Source organism: Myotis lucifugus, unplaced genomic scaffold (assembly GCF_000147115.1).
Source record: "Myotis lucifugus unplaced genomic scaffold, Myoluc2.0 scaffold_311, whole genome shotgun sequence".
Lineage (NCBI taxonomy): Eukaryota > Metazoa > Chordata > Mammalia > Chiroptera > Vespertilionidae > Myotis > Myotis lucifugus.
Genome location: NW_005871359.1, coordinates 987114 through 1014530, shown reverse-complemented (window position 1 = coordinate 1014530; position 27417 = coordinate 987114). Strand labels below are relative to the sequence as shown.

The 27417-nt window shown below is 46.2% G+C and overlaps 1 protein-coding gene across 7 annotated transcripts in view; it reads right to left on the bottom strand.

Moving 5' to 3' along the window:
• The window catches only part of GATAD2A (GATA zinc finger domain containing 2A), a 107173-nt gene that overhangs the window by 37977 nt on the left and 41779 nt on the right, over nucleotides 1-27417 (bottom strand). For 5 of the 7 annotated variants that reach the window (XM_006100409.3, XM_014465849.2, XM_014465851.2 and 2 more), the window contains one exon: nucleotides 22554-22641. The exons of the other annotated variants lie outside the window; for them this stretch is intronic. In XM_006100409.3, the coding sequence (XP_006100471.1) occupies nucleotides 22554-22568 (15 nt within the window). In that variant the 5' untranslated portion in view covers nucleotides 22569-22641. Of the gene's footprint in view, nucleotides 1-22553; nucleotides 22642-27417 lie in introns of those variants that run through there. 7 annotated transcript variants of the gene reach the window in all.

Genomic DNA, 27417 nt, shown 5'->3' with positions numbered 1-27417 from the left:
GGAAAGGACAGCTGCTTCTTGCTCCTCCCAAAGGAGGCAGAGCAGCCCCTCTGCACATGTATTAGACCACCATGGCACCGACATCTGCTTTTACAGTCAGTCCAAAAGGGTTGAACAGAGCAGGTCTCCCCATCGCTGTGTCACCCCCAGGGTGCTCCCCACTCCATCTAGATGGAGGGCAGAGCTACTAGTTATAGCTCAGCATCTATGTGCCCCCAACCCCTCCTTGTCATCCCAGCCCGCTCCTGCAGCAACTGCTCAGCTTCAGCCGCCCCTATACAACCCCCATCCCTCTGCTCTTGCCCAGATCTCCCCATTCCCTCATCCACCTCCCTGTCATCTCTTCACTGTCCCACAGGGAAGCGAGGAATGTTCCCATTTGCCTCTTAAAGTGCTAGGTTTCTTTTTCCAACATGCCTTACCCCAAACCCCATCAGCCTGCTCACAGAGTCTGTCCATCCTGTCTCTCTACAAGTCACTGTCCTGAGTATCTGTCATTGTGGGAAGGGTGAATCATTTTTCCTTCGGGCACAGTCTGAAACAGAAGTTCCTCAAACATCTGAAAATTGGGACAAGAGGAGCAATTCTGAGGCCACCTTGGCTGGCAGGTATGTGTGCCCCAGGACTGGGAGAAGCCTATCTGGATAGAAGATGAGGGGATACCAGGATCTCAGGCAAGGAGGGACCTCAATGGAGTCCGAGGAAATTCTGCCCGAGGAAGAAGTTCCCATTCTGGCCTGGTGCCCAACTGGGGATGAGGGGTATCCCAGGTAGACAAGGAGAACATATTCCTACTGCATATCACTGTGTCCCCTAATCCTGCTCTCAGAGCACCCATGCTTCCCCATTCTACCTTTGCTCCAGCCCAGAGGGGCTCCCCATAGCATAAGTCCCGAGATCTTATCTATGAAGCTCATATAAGCCCCAGAACCTGTGTGAATCGTTCCTCCAATCTGCCCACAGATAGGGGGGCAGGCAACAACAAGATCGCTGTGTGCCAGGTGACCAGACTGGTGTGGTGGTGCCAAGTGGCCTCACTTCATCATCACTGGTGTAAAACAAACAGATCATGAGGTGCCAGAGCAGAGCCTCACACCCACAGGGCCACTCCCGCCAGCCCCGGTAGGGCCCAGGAACCCATCAGCTCATGCTGTGTCAGGGCAACTCATTCTGCAGCCCAAGGGCTGAAATGCTGCCAACACAGGCCAAGAACCAAGGGCCTGGCCTGTGCCTCTGGCAGGCCACTCTGGAGAGACATGCTGAAACCCTCCCCCACCACAGGAAGGACAACCACAGCTGGAGGGAGCAGGGCCTGCAGTGGGGGATGATGCCTCCTACACAGCCAGGAAGTTGCCGTAGGGCCCGATGGGGCTTGCTATGGCCAATCCCTGGCCCCTGGCCTGACTCCTGGGCAGGGCAGGGCAGGTGCTGGTAAGTAGTTGCTGCTCCTCTCAAGGGGAAAGGACAGTGCCCCAGCATGTCAGGGCTGGCGGCCATAGCCCTGCAGGCGCAGACCCAGGGATGGTGACAAAGTTTCAGGAAGAAACCCTCCCTGTGGAATGAAGGAAGCGTGACTGCAGATTTCTGCAAAAAGCAGTGAGGAGGTACATTAGAATACTTTCTAAAGAGGAGGTGAAGAGGCTGGATTGCCCAGCTGGCAAATTCTAATCAGCTTCAGAATTCCTGGAGAGTGAGGAAAGGAAAATAAAGGAGCAGCAAGGACCGCAGAAGTTTCACCACAGGCCCATTCATTCAGGAAATGCGGGGCCCACAAAGAACACCCGCCTTGGTGGGATTCTGTGCTGGCTGCTGCCAGAAGGGCAGATCCAGACAGCAGCATGCCCAATATGCAGATGAGGCCGCCAGGGCTCAAGGCTGCCTGAGGCATAGACTGCTTGCTACATAGGGAACGGCTGGAAACTAGGTGGCCTCAACTCCTCCTCCTCACACTCCAGACACAAAACTACTCTGGTAAGTCCTGTCCTGGGCCAGCGGGAGGTGGCAGGACACAGCCCAGGTCTGCCTGGGCAGGTTTCAGCCACACTAGAGGCTACAAAGGCATAGCACAAACTGAACCCAGGATGATGGGGCCACTAAGTACGGGGCAGAATGCTGACATAGGGATTTGGGTCAAATGCAAATTTCAACTGCCTCTACCAAAAGCTGCTTTATTTTAGTAAAATCCCACCATCCAACTGGTCTGAGAACCTCAGGAGGAAAATCTGTTTTAAAACAACTCCAAAGGGTGGCAGAAACCAGAATTTTTAAACAGGACGTGGGAGACCAACAGAAAATAAATGGCATAGGTCGGGCACACAGGCCAGTAAAAAAAAAAAGTAAACAGACATAAGCCATAGAGCTGTAACTCTGAAGCATTATCATTAATACTATCTGGACTATTTATACTACTGTTACTAACATACCAGCAAGATTACTAGAGTCATACTCTTGTTTCACACACCAGGAAAGCAAGGCTTAGTAATATGTGCTTGGGAGAAGTGACAGAGCTAATGAGCTATAAAGTGGACTTGGGGTGATTTTCTCAGAGCCCAGAGAAGGAAGTTTGCATGAGGAGCTGGGGGAAAGAGGGTGCTGAGTGTGGACTGATCTCAGGGGGAGCACAGGGAGATATAATTTGTTCTAAAGGATCATCTGGCTGATTTGGGGACAGACTGGGGGCTTCTGTATCTTGTGGCCCAGGACAGGAAGAGGACGGAGTGGTAGGGAGATGACCAAATGCTGGACTGTACTTTAGAGCAGAGGTTGCCAACGGGTGGTCCGCGAGGTCCGAAAAGTTGGCAACTGCTGCTTTAGAGGATAAGAACATCACAACATGCCAACAGCTGCACATGAGGCAAGAGAGGGTTGCTCTGTTTTGTTGGGTTTTGCCTGAGAAACTGGAAAGAAGAAATTGGTTTTCTGAAATAGGGAAGGAGCAGTTCTGGGAAAAGAAGGTTAGGAGTGGAGGTACTTTGGACATGCTGAGCATGAGCTGTCTACCAGACCCACACAAGCTGAGGAGCATCTGCTGACAGGTGAAGGCCTGCACATGGGGCAATTACTGTCCTTAGGGTAGTGTAGGGCACCCTTCCTGTCAGGAAGGGCCTGTGAAGCAATGGACACTAGGTTTGGATGATGGGATCCAGACGCTAACTTTACCAGCCACTGGCCAAGCTCTACAGTCTCGACACACAGCACAGGTGGGTTTCTGCACCCTAGCAGTCTTGGGATTGGGGCTGTGCCACCTCTCTCTGCATGGCCTCCCTCATCTCCTGCTTAGACCCAGGACCCCCACTCACCCCCCCCCCAAGTCAACAGCCTGAGGAAGCTTCCAAAGCTGAGTCGGTCTGCACACCCTCCACAGGCTCCCCAAGTTCTTCAGAGTCGAACACAGGCACTGGAGCGGGGTCAGGGGAGAATAGCTAAACTGCACTTTGGTCTTCCCTTCCAGAACAGGCCCTACTCTGCTCCAGGTCTGAACCACTTCCTGACACCTATCTCTGAGTGACACAGCAGAGATGCAGTGGTTGTGTTCTGGAAGGAACTCACACCAAAAAGTCAGCTCTCGAGTTTTAAACTATGTCAAGGCCTGATAAAGCTGAGTGCAGGAATGTAATTTAACTTGGGAATCACAAAGATATCGGCAGCTAGTCTGCTCCACTGGCTACAGCAGAGAAGAGGCAGAATCTCAGGGAGCAACTTGGTGGTGGCGGGGGCGGCGGGGGGGTTGGCGGGGGGGGGGGCCCCTTTTTACATCCTGAGGCCTCGGTTTCCCCATCCGTACTTCATAGGCATGCTATGTGAAAAGACACAGTGACTTTAGAAATAACTTGAGCCGTAACCGGTTTGGCTCAGTGGATGGAGCGTCGGCCTGCGGACTGAAGGGTCCCGGGTTTGATTCCGGTCAAGAGCATGTGCCTGGGTTGCGGGCACATCTCCAGTGGGGAATGTGCAGGAGGCAGCTGATTGATGTTTCTCTCTCATTGATGTTTCTGGCTCTCTATCTCTCTCCCTTCCTCTCTGTGAAAAATCAATAAAATATATATTTAAAAAAAAAAGAAATAACTTGAATGAGAAAATCAAGTTGCACAATAGTACAATACTATTCACATGGTTTAAAAGTACTTATAATCTGCAAAATATTGAAAATTTATTAAAATTGAAACTGAAAGAAATGAGGCTAAATCCACAGCACTCATTTCTTAAGAGTGAATTAAGAAACTTTCACTTTCTGTATTAAATCATAGTCTCTTAACAGTGTCTATGTATCAGTCTTGTATTAAAAGAAAACAAAGATAAAAAAGAAAGCTAGATCAAATAACACTGTCACCTTCGAGGATGAGAATTGAAAGGACACAAGTGTCAGTGGGGTGGAGCAAGGGGAGAAGGCCCTGCAGGGAGGGAGGTGCTGTCCTCCATGGCCCTTGGCCAGGAGGGCGCCTATGATACAGGGAAGACACTTGGCTGGCTCCTGCATTGGGTGGAACCAAGAACACAAGAGGAACACAGAACCTCAGTGGGCTGAAAGGGGACGCTGCTGCTATTGACACTTGTTATTGGCAAATGTCTACACAGCTTAAAAGTCCACCTTCTCTGTCATTTATTACAATGACTCCCAAACTCAAAGCAGTAAACCCAATCCTCTCAGCTTATCCACATAGCACACCTTCTACCTGGGCCACTAGCTGTCCCAAGGGGCCACCAGGACACACTGTCATTGTGGGCTCACTCTGACAGAGGCCATGTTCCATACAGTCCCTCACCAGGACTGTCTATGGAAACAACCTCCACACAACTCAATGGCTTCATCTCTCCTCATGCTAAACTCTTACATGGCAGAAACTTCTTTTTGCCATTAATCTTCATTTTCAGTGTGGAGCAAACAGTATGTGTTTAGTATGTGTTAGTTAAACTACATTTCTGTAAACTAGTCTCATAAAGTATATGATTCCTGGGTTGCCCTATGGGGCAAAACAAAGCAAACAAATTGTGTGCTTTCATTAAGAACACCCCCATTCTGACTCTAAGGCAAATATACTGAGATGGAGACCCACAGACTAAGGCTGAGGTAGGAACAGGAATGTGGGGAGATGGTCCAGATAGGGGAACAGCATGGGCCAAGCTGTTGAACAGAGAGGGTGGCTCTTACTGAGGCAGCCATAGCAAGTCCTATGCTAAAGGTTTGCTCAAAAGGAGAACTAAATCTTACTACTCACTGAATGAAGATGGGATCTTAACCCTTAGTGGTCTGAAAACGTAAGATACTCCATAAATACAGCATTTTCTTTCCTTTACATCATCAGGAAAGGTCACAGGCCCAGATAACTGGCTAGGAGCTTCCTGAGCCTTCAAAAACACAGACTGAGAAAATGCTGGGGAGACTCTCCCTGGAGGAGGAGCACACCCACACACTCTGGAGGTGACAGCTGTTACTTACCCAGAGCCTCTGAGTGTTGACAATGGGATGCACAGGCCACCCCACAAGGTGGGGAAATCCAAGTCTAGATGGGCTAAGGATCTGGGCCTGGAACCCAGTTCTGCACTCCTATTTCTACCTGGCATTCTCACAAGCTGCCCACTGTGACCCATTCCACTATATGGTGTAAAGGCCTTTTGTTAACTATGTTTAAATAGTTTGATTTCATCTGGAGTGACAATCACATGGAAGGACTAAAATAATGCACATGCCAGTGAGGAGGATGGAACAGCCATCCTGAAATGCCTGCAAGGGCAGCCATGCCTGAGAGAATTAAGATTTGCCCTGCATGGGAAGGTCTGAGCCCTCCGCGCCCATAATCAGATGTTATTACCACCCACCAGGGTAACAGGCAGCAGGATGTCAGCATCAATTTTCCTGGACCCTACTCCTAGAAAAGTACTGGCCACACAGTAGATGCACAGCAAACATCTGGTGAACAAATGAATGTTTTACAGAGAGAGCTCGGAAAGCAGGGTGCCTGGACCAGACACTTTACATAATCCTCACAACCTTCTGCAAGGTGCTATTATCAGTCACCGTTTTACAGTGGGGAAACTGAGGCAGGTGGAGGTCACACAGCAAGTGGGTGGGACAGTGCTGGGTACTAAAGGCCATGCTCCCCCAGGCAGTGTCCATAGAAACATCCCATTGACCACCAGTCAGACTCAATGTTTCCAAAGGACACTGGGACCTCCTTGCAAGGGGAGTGGGCTTCACCTCTCACCATAAATATTAAGTGATTACAGCCTTAGAGTGTCATAAGCGAGACCATACCTTTTGCTGTTTGCTTTCAAAGTACAGTAAGTTCTGCTGGAGCACAACAGATGCATTTTAAACCGTAACGTGTTGCAAAATAATGCAAAAGAAACATAGGCCTTATGGGAACAATGGGGTTAGGTACACAGCAATCCAAATCACCATCAGTCATATAAAAAAAGACAAGATCCTGATTTTTAAATGGCAGCATGTTAAAACAGCCAAGAAATACACAAATGCTACCTGAAGCCTGATGCCTCCCCTGGGGAAGACCTGAGTGTGCTATGGCAGCGGTGGGGTGGGGTTGGGGGCTGCAGTTTCTGAGTTACTCTGACAAGCTGGCAGGAGGCTATCTGACTCCAGACAGAAGAAGAGTGTGACCGAGGGGGGTTGGTGCATCTGAGGTGTATGCATTTTGATTCTGTGTACCAGCAGATACTCTTTTGACTGGGAACAATATTCTGGATTCATCTGGTACAGGAGTCAGCAACCTTTTTCTTAAAGGGACACAGTAAATATTTTCAGTTCTTTGGGCCATTCCGTCTCTGTCCCAATTATTCAGTTCTGACAGTATGTCCTCAAATGGGCATAGCTGTGTCCCACACAAACTTTATTTATCAAAACAGGCCACCAGCTAATTTAGCATTTCTCCTAGACAAAATCACACATAACCAAATACAACATGTGTGCTATGTTCCAACGGTGCCATATAATATATCAATAGTGTTAAATAAACCTGCTTTTCCAAAACAAGCATTATAGCAGAACTACAGAGAAAAATATGTTTCAAAACAAGGACTTGAAGATGTAAATTCAATCTGAGCCCATGACTCATGGTTAACCCTTTTGACAAATCAGAAGAAATTTGGTTTCAAAAAGTACCTAGTGTACACTGCTCACTGGAGGGTCAGCCTGTCTCACTACCCGTCAATTTTATACCATCCTAAAAGCCCTACACACTCTCAAGATAAATAGGTCCCTTGCAGAAGGAAATTACAAGCTATAAACTCAATTACTGCAGCACATGAAACTTTAACCCAGTTAAAGAAAGAAGCAGTTCCTCACCACACGTGCCAGAGCTCTAAGGAGAAGCACAGGGACTGAGAAAAGAACCTGATGGGTGAAGTGCCCAGTGGGGGAGGGCAGGAGAAACCTCACTGAGAGAAATTAAAGCAGGTATGGAAAGTGTGAATCAAGCATACTGGGCCGAGTCACTAAAGATCCTGCAAAGCCCCACTTCTCCTGGTAACTTGAGGGCTGGGGAGAAAGGGGTCATTTGTGCTAGTGAAATCCTGAGACGGGTGCTTTACCTGGTGTGAAAGGGATAACCATATAGGAGGATGCAGGTCCACACCAAATTGCCGTAACTACACCATTCCAGGGCAGCAAGGCAGCACCATCATAACCCTGCACCCCCCAGTGCATTCTGCCTGTGGCTGAAGCTCCACAGCCCTTGAGGACTGCCTGGGGCTCAGCCTCAGCCTGGTCACACCTCGGTCCTACAATTCTGCTAACCTTTACGTTAACAATAGATCTGACTGGTGAGCACATCACTTCACCCCCAACCTAGTGATGTCCTGTCGGTCTTACTGAGGCTCCTTGAACCTAGGGACTTGATACAGATTTTCTGCGTTAAAAGAAGCCAATGCAACCCACTAAGTGGACAGCCACTTTACAAAAATGAGACATGTGACAAAGAAATTCTCTTGTCCTGATGAAGGGCCTCAGCTGCTCTTCCAAAAAGGCTTCTCATGAGGTGGGCAATATCATGGTCAGCCTCCAACACCCATGGTCCTAGGGCTCCAGGTTCTGAGGAGGCGAAAGCCAGTGAGCAGAGAGGAAAAGGTACAAGAAACATGGCACACAAACTTGGAAGCAACTGATCCCACTCAGTGGATACCTACAGACATAGGACAAACACAGGAAATTGGGTCATTGACAGACACCTCCCTGTTCCCCAAAGGTACGGCATACCAGGCTAGGTCAGTGGTCGGCAAACTGCGGCTCGCGAGCCACATGCGGCTCTTTGGCCCCTTGAGTGTGTGGCTCTTCCACAAAATACCACGTGCGGGCGTGCATGTACAGTGAGATTGAAACTTCATGGCCCATGCGCAGAAGTCGGTATTTTGTGGAAGAGCCACACTCAAGGGGCCAAAGAGCCACATGTGGCTCGCAAGCCGCAGTTTGCCGACCACTGGGCTAGGTGAACACCAAGCAATCATGCACAACACACACAAATAGACACACTTGTGTACCCACTCATGCATGCTACAGATACATGCACCAACACACGCATGCACAGCATTCACACATTGTTTTCATCCCCTCTCTCACTTCTGAATCTTGCCCAATTAGCTCAGAAAAGGACTTTTTTTTAATTTTTAAAAAATTTATTGATTTTAGAGAGAGGAAGGAAGAAGGAGGGGGAAGAGAGAGAGAAAGAAACATCAATTTGTTGTTCCACTTATTTATGCATTCATTGGTTGTTTTTTACTAACTGGAGTTCGACCAGCAACCTTGGCACATCAACAACCTTGGCGTATCAGGACACTCTAACCAACTGAGCTACCTGGCCACAGCAAAAAGGTCTTTCTTATCTGTTCAATTCTGAACAAAGAATAGCAGTTCTTCTGGGTGACTAGTGTCCAATTAGCTCCAGATCCACCTGTCTCAATAAGGAGGAAAACTAATAAGTATGAACATGAGATTAGACCAGAGGCCAGGATCACCAACTTCTAAAACACTAGAAGGAGCCCAGAGCCCTGCAGGGTCTGGCATGGATCCCTGTGCACCTCCATCACTCTAACCCACAAATAATTTTGCACCTGGCTGGAGCAGCAGAGGTTTTGAAATCACTCACACTGCAACCACACTCATTTCTACGACTCTTCATTCACACACAAGGTAATTTAAGCTTCCAGAGAAGGCAAAGAACTTTTGCTGTTGTTTATCTGAGTGATGGGTGAACCCAGAAGGGAACTTCTGCATCACAAGATGCCTGTTATTTAGGGTTTGGGACACCCCATTTCCAAGTTCACGGCCCACCTGGCCCAGCAGGATAAGAACACCAGTGGGCTTCTGACAAATACTGATCCTTTGCCCAATGGTGACCTCCAAGGAGCCAGTGACCTTAGGGCATCTCCTCTGTGGACAGCTAGAGGAGCAGCTCAGGGTCCCTGCCTTCATGGGAGCAGAGACCCAGTAAGGGCTGTGAGATATGTGTGCCAATCACCATTTTATTACAACACGAGAAAATGAGTCCACCTTCTGGTTTAGAGGAGGAAGGGAAGAATAGAATCTGAATTTGTAGAGAGAAAAGAGGGAAGAAATGGTAGCAGAAAAGGTCAAGTGGCAGAAATATACTGGCACATGAAAACCCATCTCCAAGAAAATGAAACCAAATAAAAGGATCCTTGAACAAAAGTTTTAACAACTGTTTTTTAAATGGAATGAGGTTGCTTGGAAGGATAAAACACCCCTGTTATAGAGAAGCCACAAGCCACTTGTATTCATTGTGAGAGGCTAATAGTGATGACCAGTTCTCCCATGGGCTTTCCTGGGCTCCGGGTGCCCTTAAGAATTAAGAAGTCCAGGGACTGGGGAGGGAGTGGGGTCCTGACTGGCCATAAGTCTGTGAGTGAAGAGAACTGGACCCTTTCACTGGGTCCTGAAGGACAGAGGAGGAGAGCACTGAGAGCTGTGAGATGACACAGAGCACACTCCAAAAAGACTCATGTATGCACACAACTTAAATGAAGTGCCTCCAGTCACTCTATCAAATAAGTCCTTCTGAAAACTGGTGTGCTACTCAGGGCACCTCTCTGCCCCCAGCCCCACAGGTGCTCTCTACTTAATCCTTCCAGGAAGCGAGACCACTTTCAAGTGTGGTACTCAGCTCGGAAGCAGGAGTCAAAAAGGAAGGTTAAATAAATTCAGGAGCAGCTCAACCTCCTTCCTCAAAGATGCACTTCTAACATCCCAGGTGTGCCCAAACATTGCACACCATCTGAAATGCCGATGAGCCATCTATAATAATAAAAGCGTAATATGCTAATTAGACTGGACGAAGCCCGGGTCCCGGAGGGAAGCCTGGGTCCCGGGTGTCAGAGGGAAGCCGGTGCTGGCAGCTGGGGAAAGGAAGGCCTACTTCTGAACAAATTTTGTGCATCGGGCCTCTAGTCCTATATAATAAAATCCTAATATGCAAATTGACCAAACAGGGGAACGACCCGGTCGCTTATGAAGTGCACTGACCACCAGGGGAAGACACTCAATGCAGGAGTTGCTCCCAGGTGGTACACTTACAACAGGGGGGAGCGCTGCTCAGCCAGAAGCGCTGAGCCAGGCTCACAGCTGGTGAAACACAGCGGCGGTGGTGGCAGCACTAAGGACCCCTTGGCAGACATCCCCCGAAGGGTCCCAGACTGCAAGAGGGCACAGGCCAGGATGAGGGACCCTCCCTCCACCCCAGGGCACGAATGTCGTGCACTGGGCCTCTAGTCAAATATAAGCCCATCACCACGGGGTTGGGGGTTGAGGGTTGAGGGAAGTCATACCCAAGGTACAGTCAGACCAAGACATCCATTTTATCCTGGTCACCTTCAGTCCTAGGTTCAAGAAACACCCAGCAATGCAGGTCATTAAGACTGAAGGAAGGTTTAAAAAAAAAGAGACAACACCTCCGGCATTCACATTTACAAATAAACACACTTTATAATCTGAATTTTTTTTAAGGTGGAAGACTTGTAAATAATGCCCTGAATTAATGCTTTTTAAAAATCCATTTAACAAAATTAACCTGGAGAGCAATTTAACATATTCAAGTAGTGACCATCAACATTTTCAGAGGAGATTGTCTGTTTTGAGGGGGAGATAACATGGAACAACACTGACTGATCAATGGAGGCAGCTGATCAATGATTCTCTCTCATCATCATTGATGTTTCTCTCTCTTCCTTCCTCCCTAAGATCAATAAAAATATATTTTTTAAAAAAGAGAAAGAGAAAAACCTCTTCAGATTCTTCAATGCAAATCCCATATAGACTGCACAGTGGAGAAAACACCAGGAGCATCTCACCCCAACAGTGTGTGGGAACAAAACCAGTTTCAAGACAAGTAATCTCCAGGAAACCTGAAGTCACTACACCTTGGTGAGGCTCATGCCATAGTAACCACCAGTCCTGTGATGGTGTACCTGGCTGCCCAAATTCACCCTGGGTCAGCCCAACCTCCCTCCCTGGAGTCATGGGGGGAAAAAACTGGAGAAAGAGTAGCTCTTCCTCGGATAGGGTACAGGGGTATGCTTTTATCCTCTTCTCAGGGAACAATGACTACACAAGCCACGTGGATCCCACTCAGCTCCGTCTGCAGTGTAGCCCAATACATTGGCCTCTGAGTGCCCTTCCCAGTGACATGAGACAAAAGCCTGTCTTCATCTCCAAGTTGTGGCATTCAGTAAAAGAAAGCACTTATACTGATCACATCTTAAGAGGGGGAGAGACTGCTAGCAAGTGTCTTTAAAATTGTCACTAGCTCTCCCCAGGCTCACACTGGAGATAAGGACTTAGCTATAGTGTTTGTTATCTCAGAGGTGCTCAGTAAGCACCCAATGCCACCCACTTGGGGCCACTTCCAGGTGGCCATCTGAGCTTCCGACCCCAGCTGGCTGTGGCCAAATCCTTACTCTCCCCAGAGGGAGAAACAGATGCTGCTGGAGGAGCAGACAACACAGAAAAAAATGTGTCACCTGTAAAGGGGAACCTGAGTAATATTAAATGTCCATAGGGAAATGGTGACCAGGAATTATCCTCCTGCAGAATGTCACTGTGAGAGCTAGCTGGCGGAATTTCCCACCCATGGGAAAAGACCAGCACTCTGTCCCCTCCCAGCTGCTTCCTGGGCTATGAGCCTTGCAGCCCACAAAGGGTTACACCTGCCATTTCCACAACATTGCAATGTGCATCGGTGTCACATCACAAAATGGGAGGCTCTAACCCTTTCAGGGCAGACTCCTTCAGGGCCCAGTGGAGATGCAGCCCTAGCCACCAGCTCCATTGAGGCCTGTGGCTGGACATGGCAGAGAGGTTTTGCACGGAAAATTCCAAGAAGAGCCATAAAGGCCTTCTCCATTCCAAGGAGGAGACATGAGTGTAAAGTGAGGGAACAGGTACACATCTATTGTCATTTTCATCAGGAAGCCCAGCAATGTTGTAACTCGACTGCCCAGAGGCCTTGCCTGGGCTTCCTTTGTCAAGCTCCCCCTCCACACACGTCCTTTTTTGGTGTCAGGGCTCTCAGCTGCCCCAGGAGAATTGGAGCCAGCAGGGAAAGCTACTTTTAGGACTAAAGCAAGTTTTTGGTCTCAATGAAGCCCATGGGCCTAAGAAACAGTTCTCACAGTACTTTCTGCACTGTAAGAGCTGGAACAGAAACCCCACCTCTTCTCTCTAAGTGGAAATCTTCCCATTAGGCAGGGTTTGTGCTGGTTTTGGACACCTATACCAACATCCAGGAAAGTGCCAAGCTCAGCTAGAGGGTATATCACATTAGTGGTCCTTTTGTAAAACATGCCACTAAAAGTAAAAGGTCCCAACTCAGCATCAAGATCCTATTGGCCTCTCTCCCACCATACCATTCCCCCTCCATCCCCAACCCCACTCTCTCAGCTCTGGCCACACTTACATCCTGGCTGCTCCTCTGACAGCCAAGTTCACTCCAACCCCAGGGCCTTTGCACACTTCCTGTTTCCTCTACCTGGAAGGCTCCTCCCCCAAGTCTCTGTACAAACTTTCTTTCTCAGGTCTCAGCTGAGACAACAAAATGAGATGAATCTCCCCTCCACACATGCCCCTTGATGGGTCTCTACCCCTTTTCCCACTACTTGACATTTTATTTACTCATCTGTTTCTGTGTCCCCCATCCCCAACAAGAAGAGAGAACACCTCTTTGTTCAGTGCTACCATCTCAGGGCCCACAAGAGAATGGTGCTCAATACATATTTGTTAAAAAGATGGGGCGGGGGGGGGGGGGGGGGCAGATGAGAAAAGGTACTTCCAGAACTCCCAGCTATGGCCCTCCCATTCCTAGTTAAATAAGCCAAAATGTCTTCATACCCATAGAAAAAATGATAAAAAACAAAACCCTACTTCACACCACATATTATAATTAACCCAAAATAGACTAAGACTTAAATATGAAATGCTAAACCTAGTATAAAACTCTTAGAAGAAAATACTAAAGTGTAAATCATGACCTTGAATTTGGCAACAGATTCTTAAATATGACATCAAAAGCACAATATTTACAAAAGAAAAAAGTTAAATTGGATTTCATCAAAATTCAAATACTTGGTGCAACAAGAAAGTGAAAAAACAACTCTCAGAATAAGAGGAAATATGTACAAACCATATATCTGTTAAGAGTTTAGTGCAGCGGTTCTCAACCTGTGGGTCGCGACCCCTTCGGGGGTCAAACGACCCTTTCACAGGGGTCGCCTAAGACTATCGGAAAACACATATATAATTACATATTGTTTTTGTGATTAATCACTATGCTTTAATTATGTTCAATTTGTAACAATGAAATTGGGAGTCACCACAACATGAGGAACTGTATTAAAGGGTCGCAGCATTAGGAAGGTTGAGAACCACTGGTCTAGTGCCAGGGACCATGGCCTGGTGGCTCAGCTGGTTGGAGCATCGCCCCCGTACACCAAAAGGTTTCAGGTTTGATCCCTGGTCAGGGCACATAGGAGAGGCAACCAATCAATATCTCTCTCAAAAATCAATAAAAACATATCCTCAGGTGAGGATTTAAAAAAATCAAGAATAGTCTAGTATCAGAAATATATAAAAAACTCTTACAACTCAACAATAAAGAGAACCCAATTCAAAAATGGGCAAAGGACATATATAGATATTTTTCCAATGATACACAAATGGCCAATAAGCACGTAGGTAAGATGTTCAACATCACTAATCATCAGGGAAATGCAAATCAAACCACAATGAGATACCACCTCACACCTACTAGGAAGGCTATAAGAAAAAAATAATTGTTAATCCTCATTCAAGCATATTTTTCCATTGATTTTAGATAGAGTGGAAGGGAAGGGGGGAATAGAGGGAGGAAGGAAGGAAGGGAGGGGGAGACCCAGTTACATGCACGTGACTGGGAATCGAACCCTAAACCCTTCAGTGCATGGGGCAATGCTCCAAACACTGAGCACACTGACCAGCACAAGAAAAAATTTAACTGGAAAATAAGTATTGGTGAGGATATAGATAAATTGGAACCCTTATACATTGCTGGAGGGAATATAAAATGGTGTAATGAGCACTAGCCACTTGGCTCAGTGGATAGAGCGTCGGCCCAAGGAGTGAAGCATCCCGGGATCAATTCCAGTCAAGGGCCCATACCTTGGTTGCAGGCTCGATCCCCAGCCCTGTTTGGGGCATGCAGAAGGCAACCAATCAATGTCTCTCTCTCACATTGATGTTTCTGTCTCTCCCCCTCCCTTCTACTCTAAAAAAAGCAATGGGAAAATATCCTTGGGTGAAGATTAACAACAACAAAATGGTGTAATGATATGGAAAAGTCTGGCAGTTCCTCAAAAAGTTAAATACAGAATTACCACATGATCCAGAAATTCCAGCTAGGTATATAGTCAAGGGACGTGAAAACAGGTATTCAAAGAAAAACTTGTACATGAATGTTAGAAGCAGCACTATTCACAGTAGCCAATAAGTAAAAATGACCCTACTGTCCATCAACAAATAAATACATAAACAAAATGTGATCCAGCCACACAATGGAATATTATTTAGCCATAAAAAGGAATGAAGTTCTGTTTCATGTCACAACATGAATGATGAAAACATGCTAAAGGAGAAAAGCCAGACACAAAAGGCCACATAGTATATGTGAAATGCCCAGGCAAATCCATAGAGACAGAAAGTAGATTAGAGGTTGCTAGGGCTCTGGGAAGTACAGAGGTGGGGAGGGAGGGGGAAGTAAAAAGTGACTACTAATAGGATATAGGTTTCTTTTGGGGGTGATGAAAATGTTCTGGAATTAGAGGTGATGGCTGCACAATGTTGTGAATGTATTAAGATGCCAATAAATTCACACTTTAAAATGTTTGAAAGAGTGAATTTTATGTTATGTGAATTTTATCTTCATATTTTTAAAAAGGCAGGATTAAAAAAAAACAGCCCGGCTAGTGTGGCTCAGTGGTTGAGCATCGACCTATGAACCAAGAGGTCTCAGTTTGATTCCCGGTCAGGGCACATGCCTGGATTATGGACTCAATCCCCAGTGTGAGGCATGCAGGAAGCAGCCGATCAATGATTCTCTCTCATCATGATGTTTCTTTCTCTCTCCCTCTCCTTTCCTCTCTAAAGGCAATTAAAAAATTTATTTGTTTGTTTATTTATTTATTGTTGTTAATGTTTACCCTAGGATATTTTTCCATTGATTTTTAGGGAGAGTGAAAGAGAGAGAGAGAGAAAGACAGAGAGAAACACATCAACTGATTGCCTCCTGCAAGAGCCCAGGCCAGGGAGGAGCCTGCAATCAAGGTACAGGCCCTTGACCAAAATCAAACCCAGGACCCTTTGGTCTGCAGGCCGACACTCTATCCACTGAGCCAAACTGGCTAGGGCAAAAATACATTTAAAAAAAGAGAGAGAGAGAACCATCTCCCAGAAAAGGAGCCGATGCCTTGGAGTGTGAACATGTAGGACACACAATATACTGACAGAGAGCCAATGTGGAGAGAGGATCACAGGCAGAGCTCTATTCAAGTAAAGCCCATCACAGGCTTCACGGTGAGTGTGCCACCCATTTCAACCTCACAGGTATTTCACCCATTCGTTCTTCCAAACATGGGCTTACTTTCTACCAGGGACCAGGGCTAATTGGGTCCCATGGTCACCCTTGGGGATTTCCAACAAAAAGCCTCCCACCGAGAGTAGCACAGGCCCAGGAAGCCTTAGGAGAACACACACAAAGCTGGGGGTAGACAGTGGACACAGAGCAGGTGGACGATGCAGGGTGAGGTCCCTCCCACGATGGGAGGTACAGTGATCTCTGGATGGCACAGGCTCAAGCTTGTAAAGCACTCTTTTTTCATAAGACAAAGTCATGTTGAAAACCAGCTAACCACCTACTTTATCCATTCTACTGGCTACAGTTGCTATGGATGGCCAACAATGCAGAAGTGGGACTGGTCGCTAATCAAGATTGTATTAACTTAGGTCTGAAAACAACAGTATATGGCAGCGGTTCTCAACCTGTGGGTCGAGACCCCTTTGGGGGTCGAACGACCCTTTCACAGGGGTCGCCTAAGACCACCGGAAAACACATATATAATTACATATTGTTTTTGTGATTAACCACTATGCTTTAATTATGTTCAATTTGTAACAATGAAATTGGGGGTCACCACAACATGAGGAACTGTATTAAAGGGTCGCGGCATTAGGAAGGTTGAGAACCACTGGTATATGGGCTATCACAGAATCAAAGTACTAAAGTGAAAAAGTACAGATGATAATAAGAAGCGCTCCAAGGCGAGGGGAGGGGGGGGAGCAGGAGAAAGGCTCATGGAACAGAAGGTACCACCAGGCACAAAATGATGCCTGGTTCACCTTCACATGCCTCAGCTTACTTAACTGTGAAATGGGAACAGAACCTGCCTACTTTATCACTAATGTTCTCCAAGGGCTCCACAAACGGGAGCTGTGAGTGTTATTACAGAAAATATGAACGCTATATTGGGAAGTTGTCCCACCTGACAGGCCACTGGCTACAGCCCCTCACAGCAATTCCAGAATCTCTGCTGAAGGTTTTCTACTTGAATTTAAACTAACCACAAGTGGCCATCATCCGCACTTCGTAAATGGCTGTTTTCCCTGCTCTGGGTGATGTGCGTCATAATGCTCCCTGAGGGAATACCTGGGTCAAGGCTGTTTTGTAAACTTTGATTATAGAAAATTGCAAACATATCCACAGAAGTAAAGAGAGCAGCATGATTAACTGCACGCATCCAACACCTATGGTCTTTAGGTGGCCAACCTTGGTCTCCCACACCCCACTAGCTTCTGTGAAGCAAATCCTACCCAACGTGCATTTACAAATGACAGGTCAGTATTTATCACCATCCCACAATCATGATCTTCAACAATTTAACAAGCATTTCTTCATCTGTCACAGTCACACTGCTTGAAATCTATAGGCTCCCTACCACACTCTTTTCCTTTCAATCATACATTGAAGAAATTAGGTCATTTATCCTGTTTCCCACAGATAGGTTTTGCTGGTGGTATCCCTGTGGTATAAAACACACCCAATTTCTCAAAAACCAGGTTTTGAGGCCTAACTAAGCAAGTATGCCCTCCTTGGGGGATGGCCAGTGAGGATGCTCGCTGTTGGGACCCACCATTTCATTAGGTGTCTGAAAACTTATAATTCATAATTCCATCAATTAGCCAGGATATATCAATAGCTGTGTTGTCCATCAGCCAGATGAGGTCATTTAATTAGATTTAAATTAAATTAAATTAAAAGGTGACTTCCTCAAACTACTCCAGGTATGGATTCAGAGCATACCAGAAAGTTCTGTGGGGCAGCACTGAGCTGTGAGGAAAAGTTGCCCTCACCCACTATTTCACATATAAGAGGTAGATATGCTTGCTTCTTTTCCTCTACCAATTTTCAAAATGAGCCGATTCCCTACTGGCAAGTGTCTTCCTTTCCTTTGCGTGCCAACATAAACATAGATTTTTTTTTACCCCTTTGGTGCAGCAATTCAGGGACTCCTTGTTCTCCCTCCTGCTCACCTGCCCACCCTTGACCATGGGAGGCCCTGTGGGTTCTTCTGGCACAACCCCAGGACTGTCTGATGCAACAGGGATATTCCAATGCAGATTCAGAATTAAACCATTTTAACCTAAATGCTTTGATTTTATATTTACACTTTTATTTCATGCTGAAATTTTTGGTTCTTAAAGACATTAATGACTTATTTTCTTCTATAACATATAATACTAAGACTATTGGTATTATTAACCTGAAACCAAAAATATGATTTCTAAAAACAGTTAAAGATTTTTAAAATTTTTCATTTTGCCTTTATGCTGTACCTCACTAAAATATTTACAAACTATTGTATTTAAAAGTCATGTAAATACATGCATCTAGATTCATTTATTTCATTTTCCATTGGTTTTTAAGGATTGCCACATGCCCTTTGACATACTTTTATAACTAGGGCCCCAATGCACGAATTCGTGCACCTTGAAAGGAACTGTGGGCCACGAGGCTGCAGTAGGCCCAGGGGCAGGTCTCGGCCCATCCTCTGCGCCCCCGCCTGGCCCCTCCCACCATGGCCCTGGTCCCATCTGCTGGCAGCCCCTCTCTGCTGCTGCCGCTCCCACAGCTAACAGTGCCGGCCCCGCTTGAACCTGCTGAAAGCGCGGAGCAATTGGGGCCGGTGCCAGCAGCAGGTGCGAGTGGCGGCTGCTGCCCTGATCACCCCTCAGGAGCAGCGGGAGGTAGAGAAGTCCCCAGGGGTGATCAGGGCCAGCAGCCGCCGCTGATGGTAACAAGTGATCGGGACTGGCACTGGGCACCGGCAGTGGGTGCAAGCAGTGGCTCCAGCGCCAGCAGCAGGTGCGAGCGCCGGGCAGGACCGCGGTGCGGTGCGCGGGAGCAAAGAATTTTCAGTAACCACCAGAGGCTCGCCCCCATGACAGCGACCGGTGCCCACCTTGGTCTGGCACCCCCGCTCACCTGCTCCACCATCCCACCTCAGCCAACACCCACCATGTTCCACACATGCCCTCTGGTGGTCAGTGCACATCATAGCGACCAGTTGTTCCGCCGTTTGGTCTATTTGCATATTAGCCTTTTATTATATAGGATAATGTAAAAGACACACCCAGTGCTACACAGAAAAAAACCCAGGTAAGTCTCCAGTAACCCTGTCCCCTCTTATTCCTCCTCAGAGGTGACCATGTGGTTCACTTATCCTATATAATAAAAGCCTACTATGCTAAGTGTCCGGTCATCCAGTCGTCCGTTCAACCAATCAAAGTGTAATATGCTAATGATATGCTAAGGCCGCTCAACTGCTCCCTATGGCGTGCACTGACCACCAGCGGGCAGACGCTCCAACTGGTAGGTTAGCTTGCTGCTAGGGTTCGGCTGATTGGGACTGAGCGAGGAGGGCCAGACACACCCTAGAGCCCTTCCTCATCCCTCCCCGGCCCCGATCGTGCACCAGTGGGGTCCCTCGGCCTGGTTCTCAGCCTTCCTAATGCCGTGACCCTTTAATACAGTTCCTCATGTTGTGGTGACCCTAACCATAAAATTATTTTCGTTGCTACTTCATAACTGCAATTTTGCTACTGTTATGAATCGTAATGTAAATATCTGATATGCAGGATTTATTTTCATTGTTACAAATTGAACATAATTAAAGCATAGTGATTAATCACAAAAACAATATGTAATTATATATGTGTTTTCCGATGGTCTTAGGGCGACCCCTGTGAAAGGGTGGTTCGACCCCCAAAGGGGTCGTGACCCACAGGTTGAGAACCGCTGCTCTAGTAGGTTATACTTCCATTTTTTAAAAATTAAATATAAGCAAATACATATACATCCATATCCCCCCCACCTTTCCTTGGATAAAAGTGAACACACTACATCTCTTTATCCTTTACCTTGTTCTTTTTTCCAGTTGTCACTTCACTCTTAATATTCCATCACCATGACATGTAGATCTCATCCTTCATTCACCGAGGGGCTAGGGTCCACCCTATCAGTCCCCAGCCCCAACTGACAAACACCTAAATCATTTCCAGTTTTGTTACTTCAGAATGTTTTAATGAATAACCCTATCACAATCCTTTTTTTAAAATATATTTTTATTGATTTCAGAGAGAAAGGGAGAGGGGAGAGAGATAGAAACATCAATGATGAGAGAGAATCACTGACTGACTGCCTCCTGCACGCCCCAGCACTGGGGATCAAGCCCACAACCCGGGCATGTGCCCTGAACGGGAATCGAACCATGACCTCCTAGTTCATAGATAGATGCTCAACTACTGAGCCATGCCAGCTGGGCCACAATCCTTCTTTTTAACAGTGTATCTTTGGGATAAATTTATAGAGGTAGAATTGCTGGAGCAAAGGGTAAGCAATTCCCACTCAGAGGAGTTATAACCCCCCCCCCCCCTCCCAGAAATGTATGGTGGAGTCTGATTCCCACCAACAGAACGGAGTCCACCTCTGTGGGAAAAGGTCAGAAATGTTGTTTTGATGAAGCTCCAACAACCATTGTTAGTATCAGAGAAACTAAGTATTTTCCATACCTTGGTTGGTTAAGGGCCATCTGCATTACTCTTTCTGTGAACTGTCTGTTTTTCTATAAGTCACACCCATTTTTGATCCTGAACACCCAGCACAAATTGCATACACAAATGTTCTTTATTTTTTTTAATCCTCACCCAAGGATATTTTTCTATTGATTTTTAAAGATAGTGGAAGAGAGAGGGAAAGACAGAGAAATATCAATGTGAGAGAAACTCATCGATTGGTTGCCTTCTGCACTCACCCCGACCAGGGCCCGGGCCGGGAAGGAATCTGCAACAGAGGTACATGCCCTTGACTGGAATCAAACCCAGGACCCTTCAGTCTGCAGGCCGATGCTCTATCCACTAAGCCAAATCGGCCAGTCACAAATCGCCAAAAGGTGCAAACAGCCCAAATTCATCCCAGATGAACATAGGTAAACAAAATGTGATCCATCTTTGCAATGAAATATCACACAGCCATAAAAATGGATGAGGTGAGATTCATGCTACAAAGTGGATGAACCTCAAAAACATTACACAGAGTAAGAGAAATCAAACACACAAGGTCATATGTTATGATTTTGTTGATATGAAATCTACATCACAGGCAAATCCATAGACACAGCAAGTAGATTAGTGGTTGCCAGGTTAGTGGCTAGGAGAGGGGAATGGAGAGTGACTGCTAATGTGGATGGGGTTTCTTTCAGTGGTTTGGAATCAGAGAGAGGTAATGGTTGCACCACTCCTGAATATACACCCCAAAAATTAAAAATCACTGAAATATATACTATAATTGGTGAGTTGTATGGTATGAACATTATATTTCAATTTAAAAAATTCTTTTTAAACACCAGTAAAATTTGGTTTTGTTAGAATACTCTGGGCCTTGGCTAGGTAGCTCAGTTGGTTAGAGCATTGTCCCAATACACCAAGGTTGTAGGTTCCATTCCCAGTCAGGGCACATAAAAGAATCAACCAATGAATGCATAAATAAATGGAACAACAAATTAATGTTTCTCTCTCTCTCCACCCCCATTCCTTCCTCTCTTTCTCTAAAAGCAATTTTAAATTAAAAAAAAGAAAAGAATATTCTGTAAATGTTTTCCTAACACAAGTACTTGGCCATGCCCATGTTTTCTTGCTATAGGTAGATAAGAGCTGAAACCTAACAAAACTGACCCCTATACCCTCGTCAAATACCACACTCAGCCCAGCAGGCAATCTGAGCAGCTGTGATGCAGGTTAGGACATGTACTCCTTGATAAGTCACCTGCCAGCTGGACTAGGAGGAAGCAGTTGACTGACCCAGGAGGTCTCCACACTGCCTCCAAGTCCTATGATAACTCTGGGTTCTACATTCTTCTCCAGATAGGCAGCCTTAGGTCAAAACGTTGTTGGCCAGGCCCTGATAGCAACAGACAAAATCCCACCTGGATGGAGGGATCTGCCTGCTGGGTCTTGAGAGTCCTTGACACAGCCTGCACTTGACAGCTCTAAGCAGTGGGGCATGGCTCAGTTTCCCCACAGACACGAAGATAAGGGCAACCAGCTCCAAGCACCAGTACAAGGCCCTGCACTGCTGACAATGGTTAAGGGAAAATTCTACCAGTTTTGGTCAGCATTGGGAAATCACAGAAATGGCCAGAGGGCCAAGGACACCTGGCCAGGATTATCCTTGGCCTCTGATCCTCACAGAGGATCGGCTCATCCTATTTAGGCCAGGGCTTTTCAAATGAGTGATCCCTGAGACATGACAGGAGAGCAAATGGAGGCCAGCAGGGTCTGGGTAGCCCCGTGGAGATAGTCTTATCACACAATCCTGTAGGGAGGACTTGACTCCTTCCATTTCCTCTAAGAGGTGGCCATCAGCTTCTGAAGCAGCACTCAGTTTTAAATGTTCAAAGACCTGAATGAGTCAGAGCCTTCATTACACAGATACCAGAACCCAAGCACTCACCTGGCTTCTGGGCATGGGACTCTGGTCCTACCAGCTGGCCATGGCAGCAGCTATGTAAAAGGCAACTTGCATCAACGTGCTTACCAACCTAAAGTGAAGGACAGAGAAAGAAACCTGAGTTTTCAAGGAAAGTTTCTAGAACATTCTGGCAGTTTTAAATGCCTCCAACCCCTGTGATTACATAGTGAAATTTTAGATTTCAACCATAGGTCTGTCTCAGCCATCTTCCACAGAGGGGCAGCTGAGGAAATAAATTTCTATCAGTCTCTAACCTATAAACACTAGCATGGCAGATGCTGTCTTCAACAATATGATAGAGATGAGACTGTACACAGCCAAACACCAATGTGCCAAACACCCAGAAAGTGGTTCAAGGTTTGACTATAACAGTAATGACATTAACAGTAATACCCAGCATTTAATAGGTGTTTAACAGTGAGTTCCAGGTACTGTGTCAAAAATCTCAGTATTTCTATGAATCCCCAGGACAACTTTAGGGGCAGATTACAGAATCATACCCATTTACAGAAAAAGAATCTGATGTGCCCAATACTCAGGAATTTGGTCACCTAGGTCTCCCTCTCCAGGTGCGTATTCCCTGGCACAGACCACAGAGAAACTACCCATTGTTCCAGCAGTGCAAGGTTTGCTCTCAAGAAGTTGAGAGTGCAATGTGTCTGGGGCCAAGCACACTTCACCTCCCAAATGAAGGTGGCTTCACCTTTGAGGGACAACTCACAGTTTTACCCAAGGAATCATCTCCAGAGATAATACTGCCCAGGGAAGAAGGTGCTGCCTGTTTTACAGACAGAAAAACTAAGTTTAAAAAATATTCGGGAACTTTCGTGAGATCACAGAGACAGCAGACATCCAGGGCTTCAGGCGCATAGGCTAAAACACAGTGAACCAGCCAAATCCTGGACTCCTGGGCAGTGCTGTCAGTTTTACCTTGCTGAGTGTTATCATTCTTTGTGCCCAAAGAATGCTTGCTCTGATATGAAACCTTTATTTTTAAACTGAGATCACAGCAATTCACAGCTCATGGACGGTGAGAAACACTCCCACAGGAGAACTTGTAAAATAAGCAAGTATCAGTGATATTTGGGCACCAAGGAGCACACAGTGTTCTCCTCAGCGAGGTCTAGGGCAGGAAACACAGTGGATACAGTTAATCCTAGTTCTTTCATACACCCAAGCAGTGGCCCCTCTCTGCTATGCAGGGTGAAGCCTCAGAAATAGGGGCCATGGGCTTTCCAGGCACCTGCTCTCTTCAGGATCAAGGTCAATACACAAAAGTCAACAGTACTGCCTGGCCAGTGTTGCTTAGTGGTTGAGAATCGACCTATGAACCAGGAGGTCATGGTTCGATTCTGGTCAGGCAAGTGCCCGGATTGCAGGCTCAATCCCCAGTTGATCAAAGATTCTCTCTCATCATTGATGTTTTTATCTCTCTCTCCCTCTCCCTTCCTCTTTGAAATCAATAAAAATTAAAAGTTAACGGTATTTCTACATAATGGCAACGAATAAACGCAAAGCATTTTTTAAAATCCATTTACAACAGCATAAATGTGAAATAGTTAAGGATAAATTCGATTTTTTAAAATGTGCAAGACCTACAAACTGAAAACTATAACAATACGTCCTTGAGAAAAATAAAAGAAAAACTAAATAGGTCTTGTCCATGGGTCAGAGGTATCAATTCTCCCTCCCAAATTGGACCACAGATTCAACGCTGTCCCAATAAAAAATTCCTATCATGCTTTTTTGTAGAAAAAACAAGCTGATTCTAAAATTTATATGAAAATGCCAAGGACCTGGAATAGTGAAAACAACACTGAAAAAGAGGAACAAATTTGAAGGGCTTACCCTACCATAAAGCTACAATAAACAAGTCTGTAATATGGACATAAAGACAAACATGTAGATGGGTGACCAGAATATACCCATGCACATGTGGATAACTGATTTTCAACAAAGATCCAAGTATTCTATTCTATGAGACCATAAGACACTGAACAACATTTCCTGGAGGGTTAACTGGCAAGAAGGTAGGTCATTTTTTTTCTTTTTTTTAATTGATTTTTTTTGGGGGGGGGGCAGGGCAGAGAGAGAGAAACATTAATGTGAGAGTGAAACATGAATCGGCTGTCTCCTGTACACCCCCCATCAGGGATTGAGCCTGCAACCTGGCATGTGTCCTGACCAGGAATTGAACCAGCAACCTTTTGGTGCATGGGACAGTGCTCAACCTACTGAGCCACACTGGCCATGGTGAGGAAGGTTATCTTAACAATCTGTTATTACAACACACACATTGCATCATGGGTAGAGTGCAATATGCAAGAAGTTTTAAGGTCACCATGCTCCACCATGGCTTTCCCCATCTTAGCTCATGGCACATCCAGAGTCTACTAGCTGCTCAGATTAAAATGTGGAATTGCCATCTTAATCTGACTATCCCACTATCCAGTCCATCTGGAAATCCTGTTGATTCTGTCATCAAACATACCTGGGGTCCAACCAGTTCTCACACCTCCACTGGCCACACCATCCTCTCTGCTATGATGGAGGCCAGCAAACTAGGCCCCCTGCTTTCAATCCTCAGCTTGAAACCCTTTGAAGGTCCTGCATTCACTTAGAATGACAATATGGTTTATCAAGGGAACAGAAGAGCCTCATTCAGACAATATGGCTCAGTGGTTGAGCATCAACTCACACACCAAGAGGTCACAGGCTCGATTCCCATTCCCAGCACATGCCAGGGTTCGAGCTCAATCCCCAGTAGGGGGGCGTGTAGGAGGCAGCCAACTGATGTTCTCTCTCATTGATGTTTCTATCTTTCTCTCCCTTCCTCACTCTCTAAAAATCAATTTTAAAAAGTGGTTTTTTTTTTAATAATAAAAGAATGAAGCTCGAGTCTCTCCTATATTTTGAGGCCTACCCACTGGCCAGTTGTTTATCCTGCTCCATCCTTGCTGGCTCCCTGGCCATGACTCCAATACACCAGGCACCCTCCCACCTGGGGGTCTTTTTGTGTTTTAAATAAAATCCCAGACACTTTATCATTTTAACAATTAATTCTTCAATTTGCAACCCAAATTAAAAAGGACCTTTGAAAATATAACTACCATGGCCCAGCTGGTGTGGCTCAGTGGCTGAGCATCGATCTATGAACCAGGAGGTCACGGTTCAATTCCCAGTCAGGGCAGTTGCCCAGATTGCAGGCTCCATCCCCCGTGAGGGGCCTGCAGGAGGCAGCCAATCAATTATTCTTTCTCTTTATTGATGTTTCTCTCTCTCTCTCTCCCTCTCCCTTCCCTTCTGAAATATATATATGAAATGCCATATAAAAATCCCTAAATGTCAACAAATGCCTAGTCCATATTCACGAAACTTCTCAGAAATGCCTGTATACAGCCTGTTCTAACAATAGTTGCCAGAGCATTTGTATTAGCTGTTCCCTCTGTTTTGATCACTTCCCCCCTCCCAATGGCTGACCCCAAGTTGATACTCAAATGTCTCCCCCTCAGAGGCCCACCTGCTGCTCTCCCACAGCCCTGGCCTCTCTGCAAGCTCCACACAGGCAGCTATTGTGTTTATGGACTTTCTTACCCGACAAAAACATAAATGCCACAAAGAAAGGGATGTCTGATACCTGTTTTATTCCAAGCACCTAGGACAGTGTCAGAAACACATACCAGGTGCCCGATATATATTTATGGAATGAATGAACAGGGATGGTTTAACATTGAAGAAGGAACCAATCTGAGGAGCAGAAGCTCTCAGATACAATTAGTGTGAAAGTTGAAAAGGAGCTGAAACCAAGCAGAGACCACTTAGCACCATGAGATTTGGGAGCATTTCTCTAAAACAAAATATAATCGCTTTTCGCTGATACAACATTTAAACTGTTTTGCCATCTACCCACACTAGATGGGTTTAGAGAGCTTTCAGTTTTTATTTCCAACCCATACATTTAAAACAGTATCAAGTAACCCTTAAGTACATAATTACCAACTCATAAGAGGCTCTTCTGTTCCCTTGATAAATCATTATGGTTTGGCTTTGACCCTGCACCTGGGTACTCCACTTACATACACACACACACACACACACACACACACACACACACACACACACACCAACTCTGAGACACCCCCCCAACACAATGATTTCCCAGTTTGAGAGAGATCACACTTGGTGAGAGGGCAGCCATGGTGATTTACATGAAATCAAGTCATTGCTTTGGGCAACAGAAGTCCTTCATAACCATTTCATCCTCTGGAGCTCAAGCAAGTAAAGTCAGCTCCCTTTTGACTTGAGGGGAGGAGCCCCAGCCAGACACTGGCTGCTGCTGGCTAGGGAGCTCCAGTTCCAAGGAGACGCTCAGGTTGCAGCACCCGTGGCCAGCCCAGTGCAGGGACTGGTCTCTGGGGGCCATGGGCACCTGACTGGGAAGCCTGGGCTCTCCAAGGCAGCCACAGAGGGCCCATCATCCCTGCCAGAGGCCCAGCCCTTGTGAAAACTGCACACTTCTGGTATCCTGCACTAACCAAACACTTGTGCTATCCTAAAATTCTTTAACTATCTACAACCAAGTATTTACCACCACCCCTGGCTCCAATCCAGTCTTGGGAACATGACATTTAGACAAAAAAAACTCTGAGGGGAACCCAACAATATATTCCACCTTCTCCTATCTATAGGGCCACAAAGGCCACTTTTTTCCATGCAATCCAAGGGCTCCTGGAAAGACAAGGGTTACCTAGGACCCTCTCTGTCAACAGCCTTAGCAACAAATGCACTGCCAAAACTATTAGGAAGGGAACTCCCTGGGCCAGCTCCTATCAGAAAGGAAGAAACT